At 37.9% G+C, this 10,490-nt stretch overlaps 2 protein-coding genes across 2 annotated transcripts; both read right to left on the bottom strand.

Annotated features, from left to right (window-relative positions):
- Positions 1 to 347: 347 nt before the first annotated feature.
- Positions 348 to 3,411, bottom strand: LOC140168926 (lengsin-like). The gene is made up of 2 exons (XM_072192241.1): positions 3,313 to 3,411; positions 348 to 1,982 (listed from the first exon to the last, which is right to left on the bottom strand). The coding sequence occupies exon 2, from the start codon at positions 1,963 to 1,965 to the stop codon at positions 544 to 546; it is 1,422 nt and encodes a 473-aa protein (XP_072048342.1). The 5' UTR covers positions 1,966 to 1,982; positions 3,313 to 3,411; the 3' UTR covers positions 348 to 543.
- Positions 3,412 to 8,711: 5,300 nt separating this feature from the next.
- Positions 8,712 to 10,109, bottom strand: LOC140169202 (lengsin-like). Its single transcript, XM_072192458.1, has one exon. It carries the CDS (start codon positions 10,107 to 10,109, stop codon positions 8,712 to 8,714), a length of 1,398 nt encoding a protein of 465 aa, XP_072048559.1.
- Positions 10,110 to 10,490: the final 381 nt, after the last annotated feature.

Genomic DNA, 10,490 nt, shown 5'->3' with positions numbered 1-10,490 from the left:
ACTAGTACTAATGTCATAATATCAACCTCTTTTAAGATAAGAGTCTCCAATGGGCCATTCGAGTTGAAAGCCATACACCCCCTGTGGATGATATAACCTTAATATTTCACACAGAAGTGATGCAACAAAGTTGATTAGTTATGCAAGACAACTTATTCTTCAAACCTACAACTAATAGTCGGTCACAAAAGTTCTAGTCGTGTAATAGAAATTAGAGTGAAAACAATAATCACGTCTTTCACAAAAAAACAATTAAACTTTCAATATAATTTTCATAAATCTTGAGATTAAAAGTTTAGTCATTTTGAGGATGTTTACTGTCTATAGGACATTTGATATGTGACGTCATTGCCCGGCATTGCCCCCGCAAATTATGGCAATTTCTATTATTCTTTGCCCTGTAGTGTGCTCAGGGCACGTGCATTTTAAATCGCCCACCATATTTCATATAGTACAAGAAAGCCATTGAACAGCGTAGCGATTCGTTCAAGCATATCGATAGACCAGTCCCTTTTGTTGATAAATGCAATGATGTCAAGTGGTCTATAGAAATGCATAATAGTTTCCTTCCCAGTGTTCATCTCCTTTAGCTTTAGCATTCTCTTCACATTGCATCTCGTGCATCTTAGCAGCGATAAACGCTTTGACAAAATCACTTCCAAGTGCTTCAGTGACCACCTTATCCTCTATGAATGCTTGGACAGCATCTTTCATAGTGCTTGGTAGTCGACTGGTTCCTGGAGGCAGATTCTTATCTTCATAGGCAGACCCAGTGACTGGCTTTGGTAGCGGAAGTTGACGTTGAACTCCATCAATTCCTGCAATTAGCATTCCAGCAAGACTAAGATACGGACTTGCAGCACTGCCACACAGACGATTCTCAATGTACGTGCGGTGTGGGCCCTGCCTCTTCACACGTAAGAGGCAGCTCCGGTTATCAAAACCCCAAGTTGTATTTATTGGCATAAATGAGTTTGGTTGAAGGCTTTTGATACAGTTGATCGTTGGACAATGCAGAAGGGTTATTGCAGGCGCATGTGCAAGAATACCCGCCATCCAATGTTGAGCTACAGTGGAGAGACCTGTTGGAGAGGATGCATCATAGAAGAGGGAAGTCTTGCCATCTCTATTCCAAAGCGAATGATTCAGTTGTGCTCCTTTTATTCTACTAGCAGGATCAGGGCTGGTCATGAAGCTGGCTACGTAGTTGTGTTGTTGGGCAATTTCTTTCATAGCAGCTTTATAGGTATGTGCATGGTCGGCGGCACAAATATCAAAAACAGGCTTGTAGGTTATTTCCATCGTACCTGGAGAACCCTCGTTTTCCATAGCCTGTATATCAATTCCAACCAATGGCAGCTGACGTAAGATTTGTTTCGTATAAGCTGGGTTAAACGCACACCGTGAAGTTGCATTCCATTGGTAGGAATCGAAGGCTGGAATTCGAGTTCCATGCTTGAAAATGATGAATTCGTATTCGTGAGCTGCGAGAAGGGAGTATCCAAGTTCATTGAGTCTGTCACATTGGATTTTCGCGATCTCGCGAGGAAAACTTTTCACTGGTTTCCCGTCTGTCTTGCAATCAACAAGCACACGAGCTGTGTTTTCACACCATGGTAGTACTGTGTAGGTGTTAAGATCAGGATAGCAGACAGTGTCTCCAAAATTAATTTCCTCCGCAAAACCAGTGCCTTTGATCCTATGCCCCATTGGGTCGCATGCCATGAATCCTAACTGAACGAAGTTGTGACCATAATTGTATTTTTCTTCAAAATGTCTAGCAGGGATTGTTTTACATCTTGCTACGCCATATTGGTCAGATATTTCTAGTCGGATTTGCTCAATAATATTTTCCTTGATTGACTCCAGAACTTGTTTCAGATTCATGTCAGTACTCTTGCTCCTCGTCATGACTGACTCCAGGACTTGTTTCAGGTCCATGTTAATACTCTTGCTTCTCCTCATGTGTTAGTAGTCAATATCTGTATCAAGAAGACAATGTGCAGACAAAAATACCAAGTATAACATTTGATATTTATTTTTCAACACAATTTCGTGATAAGAATTTTTGAATCAGTAGCAACATCAAAAAGATCAAGATGAGAGGGATAGCCTGTTCCCATAGTACAATGTAATCTGTTGATACTTATTGTCATTAGATGACGTTTTGGATGAGAAACACTTGCTCTGGTGTCGAGATGATTTTTTTCATCGTAGTATTTGGGGTGTGGTGGTGCCGGGGTGGTGTGGGTTTGTGTGTGTGTCACTGATTATTTTCTCATTGAAACTCAGCATTTTTCTCATCATCCAAAAAACAGAGAAAAATTTTCATTCTCATTTTTAACCGGCAATTTCTCCTCAAAATGTGCGTTTCTCATCCTAAAGTTAATTTGTTATTACTTCCGTGGTCCGGGTACGCGCTGGTGAATTGCGATCGCGTAGAAGTGACAAGGTCGCCTACTACGCGCCGCGCCGACGACCAATGGTTCAACCGGCTTGTTGTCATGTCCGTTGATCAGCCAATCAGCGTGATTGTTTATTTCTTCTGTGTGTACGTTCGTCTACGCTTGGCGCACAGCTCGGACCACGGAAGTAATAAAAAATTTACTTTATACTTCATCTCGCATGTCTAGTGCATGACATAAAGTCAATACATTTTGAAACAAGTCAGAAAGAAATAATATCAAGCAAACGAGTCAGCTTTGGCCTGGCTTTCAATCGTAGTGCAGCGGTATTTGAACGTGCTTTCTGGCACGTTCGTGCAGTGAGATTAAAAAACAGTGTAATGAGATTAAAAATCCGTGTTTAAAATATATCTATTTTTTTAAAAAGATTCAACCGACAAATGACAAGGAAAGTTCCTCTACAATGTAAAACATAAATTTTGCGAACGCCTCTGGAAACACCATTTCGCCGCAACAGGGGGGGTCTGAGGGTGTGTGTTAGGGTGTTAGAGGTGGGATGGGAGGTGTTACAGACGGCTTTACCGGGCTCTATCTATTTTTTAGCTGGTTAAACACTTTGATCAAGATAATATAAATATTTCAAATTGCCCGGTATTAATACAACACATCTGGTTGATTTTGGGCTAAAATAGAGTAAAAGGAAAAGTTTTGCGCGCTCCGCGGTATAACCACCGGGTACATGTTCATCGCTGCTCATAAAAAGAAATTTTGCCGTCCCTTCCTCAACAGCCCGAAAAGGTTGACCCAAAAAGAGCAAGATGCTGTTTAAAGCTCATGAACAGTGTTTTAACTTTTGTAATACAATTTGTATAATTATGCAAACATTCTATTCCACAAAGATGCTTACCTGTAATTTTCGGTTGTTAAGACTACACAGCAAAATGATGCAGTTCGCTGATCGATTTGACGACTTTCAGTGATGTGCGACTTTTCTTGGTCACAATCTATACCAGTAATAACTGAATTTGCATGTTAAATATAATACCGTTTTTAAAACTTGATATTAGTAAACCAGCTGTGTACTTTTTAGAGTCGTAGCTAGTTAAACCATCCAGCTATTAATAGCTCGATGGTTAAACGAAATTACATGGATTTGCGTTTTAACAGAAGCCTTACCCTTCTAAATAAATCCAATTAATATTTAAATTTTCAATTACATTTTACAGAGTTTACATTTTAGAAATGGTATGCAATGTCTCGTTGTTATATTAGGCCATTAGGCGGTGGTGCCGTATTTAGCGTTATCTTTGGATATCTAACATTTTCTTTATTTTTCACCCGTGTAAATCGGGTGGAAAATAATTAAATGTCCAAAGCTAACGTTGAATACGGCGTCTATAAACCCGCACGATCCTGGTTGTGAAGGTCAATTGTGGAATGTCTAGGGTGTGCGCTCGTAAAGTTGCATAGACCTGAATTGTTGTTAAATGATTTATGGAATGATATGGGTCATAGTGGTCAGCGACAACCTATAAAGTGTGCTGAGGCTTGTGGATCAACGTCTAGGCGTTGTACCTGTGTGTAACGCACTATAAAACATTTTTCTCAAATCATAAAAAGAGGCCGATAATGGCAACCGAAATGACAAAAAAACGCAACAATGTTTTAATCTATTGAAACAATAATAAAACCGATGCATTAAACATTAAAACCTTTTTTTTTTATCATACAATGTATTTCTTTGTCACCATCCATATTTTATTCATAACAAGTTAAACAGAAGCATACCTAATAACATGACTGTATTATGTTATCAGATTTGTTTATCATTTCAAATTCTTGTGTTCTTATCACCTATGTTTCAACTATAATTTGGCTTTAAGAGAGCGGAGAAGCCAGGGACAGTGGACCTACCATAAACGTATGCGATATTTTAAATCAATAGGCAATCTTATCAATCAATCTTATATCAATTTAGTCTTTCAAGTTGTTACAAGAATTTAGCAAAGAAATATTCAATATCAATATTAAAAATATGAAAATATGAAGGAAAGAAATACAATAGAAAATTGAAAAATTGAGAAATAGTAGAAATCGCCCGTTCGCAAACCGCGACGCCACTCAAATAGCAAGCGAAATCTTAGATACCATACAGGTGGGGTGGGGTTTTCAAGGATTTTCTGGTAACCTCTGCTGGGAGTAGTTTTTAGTAAATATATATATATATACCTCCAGCGGGACCAGATTTCTATAAAACAAACCCCTAACGGGACTAGTTTAAAGTTCCCCTATAAGAAAAAGTCAGTGGTCGCATATCTCTAGGATCATTGGTTAATGAAATATAGTCACTTTTTTAATTTTGTGCACTTAACCCTCTATCTTTTTAACCAAATATCCTAGAGAGTCGGGCCATTCGTCGAACTTTTCCTGTGGTCATAAGGTACAAAAAAGTCAGTGGTCGCATATCTGTAGGATCATTGGTTAATGAGATATAGTCACTTTTTTTAAATTTTGTGCACTTAACCCGGGACTAGTTTCAAGTTCCCCTATAAGAAAAAGTCAGTGGTCGCATATCTGTAGGATCATTGGTTAATGAAAATATAGTCACTTTTTTAATTTTGTGCACTTAACCCTCTATCTTTTTAACCAAATGTCCTAGAGAGTCGGGCCATTCTTCGAACTTTTCCTGTGGTCATAAGGAACAAAAAAGTCAGTGGTCGCATATCTGTAGGATCATTGGTTAATGAGATATAGTAACTTTTTAATTTTGCGCACTTAACCCTCTATCTTTACATGTCGAACTTTTCCTCTGGTCATAAGGAACAAAAAAGTCAGTGGTCGCATATCTGTAGGATCATTGGTTAATAAGATATAGTCACTTTTTGTGCACTTAACCCTGTATCTTTTTAACCAAATATCCTAGAGAGTCGTGCCATATGTCAAACTTTTCATCTGGTCATAAGGAACAAGAAAGTCAGTGGTCGCATATCTGTAGGATCATTGGTTAATGAGATATAGCCACTTTTTTGTACTTTGTGCACTTAACCTTCTATCTTTTAACCAAATACCCTAGAGAGTCGTGCGATATGTAAATTTTTTCTTCTGGTCATAAGGAACAAAAAAGCCAGTGGTCGCATATCTGTAGGATCATTGGTTAATGAGATATAGTGACTTTTTTGTACTTTGGGCACTTAACCCTCTTTTTTTTACTGCTGGATATCGTTTGGAGGCAAATGATTTTTTTATTTTAAAGCTTATGATATATATATTTTCTAAACACGAAATAAAAACAAAATTGACCGCGATCCGACTTTACAGCTGTTTCGTGGTGGACGGTCACATATATTCATTAACATATTAAATCGTTTCTGTCAACATCGAATTGGTTTGTGGCTGACTTAGCTTGGGTCCAAATGGCATATGGCCAAGTCAACTGTGGCCGAATTGGTTTGGGTCCGAATCGACCTGCTTCCATGCTGAATAACAGAAAATGGCGAAAATTTACATACTTTTACAAGGCAAAAAGCAACTTTTCTGGGCATTGTTGACATGGTGCTTTCGCAAAAGAAAGTTTCCTACTATAAAGACCTAACTTTTGAGATGGTTTGTATGTTTGAAGTTGCAAGTCATCATCATGAGGACACTCACACTACGTGCTCTATATTATTAGTCCATGATAAATATCGAATGATCTTCGATTCATCTTCGTCCTGTGAAAATTTGAAGAATAAGCTAGAATTGAAGCCTGACGTTGCGCCAAAACAGGCTTATGTAGGTCTAAGTGTAATGATAAATGAATTACCACGGCACTAAATGTTCCTGTCAGTCCTGCAGTGCAAAACTTCTCATGCAATTCTATCTTTAACATTACATTCAAATTATAATTATATTGTAAATTGGAACTGACACCAATTTTTTTCAGGAATATCTTGTTTTTCAAGATATGGGCAAATATGAAAAATGACAAGTTGCGGACGTACATTACTAAAAATGCCACTTTCAACCACCCTGTACCATTTCTTTTTGTTGTTTGAAACAAATTAATAATTTGGCACATTTTCAAAATTAAGTATACTTTATTTTGAAAATGCTTCTTTGTATGGATCCGGAACTCGTTGCGGACGTACGAATTGACAAAAATCAGAACGTATGTCCGCAACACAAAAAATGTATGTCTGCAACAGCTGAAACCGAGTAATTTTAACCTGTAAGATAAAGAAGCCAGACTTTTGTCTTTGCTGTGTTTCTTTAGCTTGGTCCCTCATGCAAACAAAACTGTATTAGTTTCCATCAAAGATCTGTACACTTCAGAGTAATTATGACATTATCAAGTACATTTTCTGAGAGTACGTCCGCAACGGGGGTGTTTTTGTGACCTGTCATGCAAACTGAGAAAGTGATTGGAATTAGATTTTTAGGTTTTATATTTCTATCAGAGATACTTCTAACAAAAGTGTTCAAAATCCATATGCCTCCATAAGTTAGAAGATATGGGTCCTCAAAGTCTGTGAAATGTACGTCCGCAACGCCGTAACTGCCCTTACGGTAACTTAAATTACTCATTACATGGTCTGATTTGTCAAATCTTTTAATAGTCATCACATCAATGATTAGTCAAATCAATAACTCTTTATTATTATCATTAGTGTTTCAGAAGTATCTAATTTGACTAGTTAGTTGTTGGATTAGAAATAAGAAAATTAGTCGGTCACAAAAGTGTTAATTATATAGTCATGTAATAGAAGAGTGAAAACAACAATTACGTCTTTCACAAAAATTTCAATTGAAGTTAGAATATAACTATCAATAAATCTTGAGATTAAAAGTTTACTCGTTTTGAGAATGAAAAGAATGTTTATTGTCTATAGAAATGCTTAATGCTAATAAGAAAACCGTGAATATACAGTTTCATCCCCCTGGTACAAGATATAGGCAGACATAAAGTAAGCACAATTATATATAGGCAAGAGACTAGCATGAATATTGCATGCTTGCGCCACGCGCTACATATTTCACCCCATACTTGTTATCTATATTTTTAGAACGTTAACCTATTCTGATACATGGTTTAATAAAAGCTCTTTTTTCTGATACTAATAGGCTTAGATTTTCAGATCTCACACCACCAAATCAGAGTCCCATAGAGATATGTGCTAAATTTGCCTCAAGAAAACGTCATTTTTTCTTCACAGGAGCGACTTAGTTTTAAGCGACAGCTATGCATGATGGTTGAAATCAGCCCTTGCCTGATCCCTCTGGCTGGGAAAAAATATAGGTTGACCGTCATTATTTTTTACGACTGGCCCTCGAAGTCTACGATGTCTGGGAATTGCCTATTTTACAGGCAAAACCATGCCAGTGTTTCTGTAAAGAAAAGGCTGCTTAAAATCATTAAAAGTTATTTGATCTTACCCATCTGTGGTACACTTGCAGGAAATAATATTACTAATCATGACCAATCCAAATTTGGCTAAAATTATGCAAATTTCTGCTCATTTTAATGCTTAAATCCATGGGTTTTTCTAAGAAGTGAAATTAAGGGCGCACAACGATATAATTCTATTTGGTGGTGTGAAATCTTCATGCTCACACCTGTCTGGGTTATTCCTTCATGTAATTTTACACGAAATTAGGGTTAGGGTTAGTTTAGGGTTATGATTAGGGTTAGGATTAGGATTAGGGATAGGGTTAGGGTTAGGGTTAGGGTTAGGATTAGGGTTATGATTATGATTAGGCTTAGGCTTAGGGTTAGGGTTAGGGTTAGGATTAGAGTTAGGATTAGGATTAGATTACACGAAATAATTACATGAAGGATCGACCCTTGTCTGCTATTTAGTCATTTAGGCTACAAAAATATTATGTCTTAAAGCCCACGCGCGCGTTCGTTTTTCTTAGCGCGTCCATGTCAGCTGAAGCAGCAAATTCATTTTATTTCCTTTTTTATATAGATTTTTGCCGTAAAATCATGAAATTCTGTAACAAATTTGGAAGAAAAGTTACTGGATTGTGCAAATCAAAAACAATTTTACATAGTGTAATTTTGAACACTCGAAAATTACATCTTAATTCAAAATTAAGTTTAAAAAAACTTTTTTGAAACTGCCATGGGCTTTGAGATAAAGCGTTATTTTTGTTTAGCCTTACCAATTTGTTTCTTATTAATTTTTACATAATAGCTGGGTACTAAGGGTCTAGATTGAAGTAGAACGAATTCCACTACATAATGTTGTTTACAGTTCAACCAGTTCTAGAGCACATTTTGTCATGTCAACTCATTTTAGATGAAAAAGATATAATTTTTATTGTCTACAGAAATGCATAATAGTTTTCTTCCCAGTGTTCATCGCCTTTGGCTTTAGCATTCTCTTCACATTGCATCTCATGCATCTTAGCAGCGATAAACGCTTTGACAAAATCACTTCCAAGTGCTTCAATGACCACCTTATCACCTAAGAATGCTTGGATTGCATCTTTCATAGTGTTTGGTAGTCGACTGGTTCCTGAAGGCAGATTCTTGTCTTCATAGGCAGACCCAGTGACTGGCTTTGGAAGTGGAAGTTGACGTTGAATTCCATCAATTCCTGCAATTAGCATTCCAGCAAGACTAAGATACGGACTTGCAGCACTGCCACACAGACGATTCTCAATGTACGTGCGGTGTGGGCCCTGCCTCTTCACACGTAAGAGGCAGCTCCGGTTATCAAAACCCCAAGTTGTATTTATTGGCATAAATGAGTTTGGTTGAAGGCATTTGATACAGTTGATCGTTGGACAAAGCAGAAGGGTTATTGCAGGAGCATGTGCAAGAATACCCGCCATCCAATGCTGAGCTACAGTGGAGAGACCTGTTGGAGAGGATGCATCATAGAACAAGGCAGTCTTGCCATCTCTATTCCAAAGTGAATGATTCAGCTGTGCTGATTTTATACTACTAGCAGGAGCAGGGTTGGTCATGAAGCTGGCTACGTAGTTGTGTTGTTGGGCAATTTCTTTCATAGCAGCTTTATAGGTATGTGCATGATCGGCGGCACAAATATCAAAAACAGGCTTGTAGGTTACTTCCATGGTACCTGGAGAACCCTCGTTTTCCATAGCCTGTATATCAATTCCAACCAATGGCAGTTGACGTAAGATTTGTTTCGTATAAGCTGGGTTAAACGTGCATCGTGAAGTTGCATTCCATTGGTAGGAATCGAAGGCTGGAATTCGAGTTCCATGCTTGAAAATGGGGAATTCATGTTCGTGAGCTGCGAGAAGGGAGTATCCAAGTTCATTGAGTCTGTCACATTGGATTTTCGCGATCCCGCGAGGAAAACTTTTCACTGGTTTCCCGTCTGTCTTGCAATCAACAAGCACACGAGCTGTGTTTTCACACCATGGTAGTATTGTGTATGTGTTAAGATCAGGATAGCAGACAGTGTCTCCAAAATTAATTTCCTCCGCAAAACCAGTGCCTTTGATCCTATGCCCCATTGGGTCGTATGCCATGAATCCTAACTGAACGAAGTTGTGACCATAATTATATTTTTCTTCAAAATGTCTAGCAGGGATTGTTTTACATCTTGCTACGCCATATTGGTCAGATATTTCTAGTCGGATTTGCTCAATATTATTTTCCTTGATTGACTCCAGAACTTGTTTCAGATTCATGTCAGTACTCTTGCTCCTCGTCATGATTGACTCCAGGACTTGTTTCAGGTCCATGTTAATACTCTTGTTTTCTCCTCATGCGTTAGTAGTCAATATCTGTATGAAGAAGATAATGTGCAGAGGACAAAAAATACGAAGTATAACAATTGATATTTATTTTTCAAAACAACTTTGTGATAAGAATTGTGGAATCAGTAGCAACATCATAAAGATCTAGATGAGAGGGATAGCCTGTTCCCCTGGTAATCCGTTGATATTTATCGTCATTAGATGAAGTTTTTGATGAAGAAAATTGCTGGTGGTGTCGCGATGAATTTTCTCATCGTATTGTGTGGGATAGGTGTGTGGGGTGTGGGTGTGTGTGGGGGGTGTGGGGGGTGTGTGTCAGTCATTATTTTCTCATTGAAACTGGTGAGAGCTCACCAGAAACATTTT

This window comes from Amphiura filiformis, chromosome 14, assembly GCF_039555335.1.
Source record: "Amphiura filiformis chromosome 14, Afil_fr2py, whole genome shotgun sequence".
Taxonomy (NCBI): domain Eukaryota; kingdom Metazoa; phylum Echinodermata; class Ophiuroidea; order Amphilepidida; family Amphiuridae; genus Amphiura; species Amphiura filiformis.
The sequence above is the reverse complement of the archived record's forward strand: the minus strand, read 5'-3'. Positions and strand labels throughout refer to the sequence as shown.

What these genes read in the sequence shown, in the direction of transcription:
- LOC140169202 (XM_072192458.1), bottom strand. Translation starts at nt 10,109, where the DNA reads ATGGACCTGAAACAAGTCCTGGAGTCAATCATGACGAGGAGCAAGAGT.
- LOC140168926 (XM_072192241.1), bottom strand. Translation starts at nt 1,965, where the DNA reads ATGAGGAGAAGCAAGAGTATTAACATGGACCTGAAACAAGTCCTGGAG.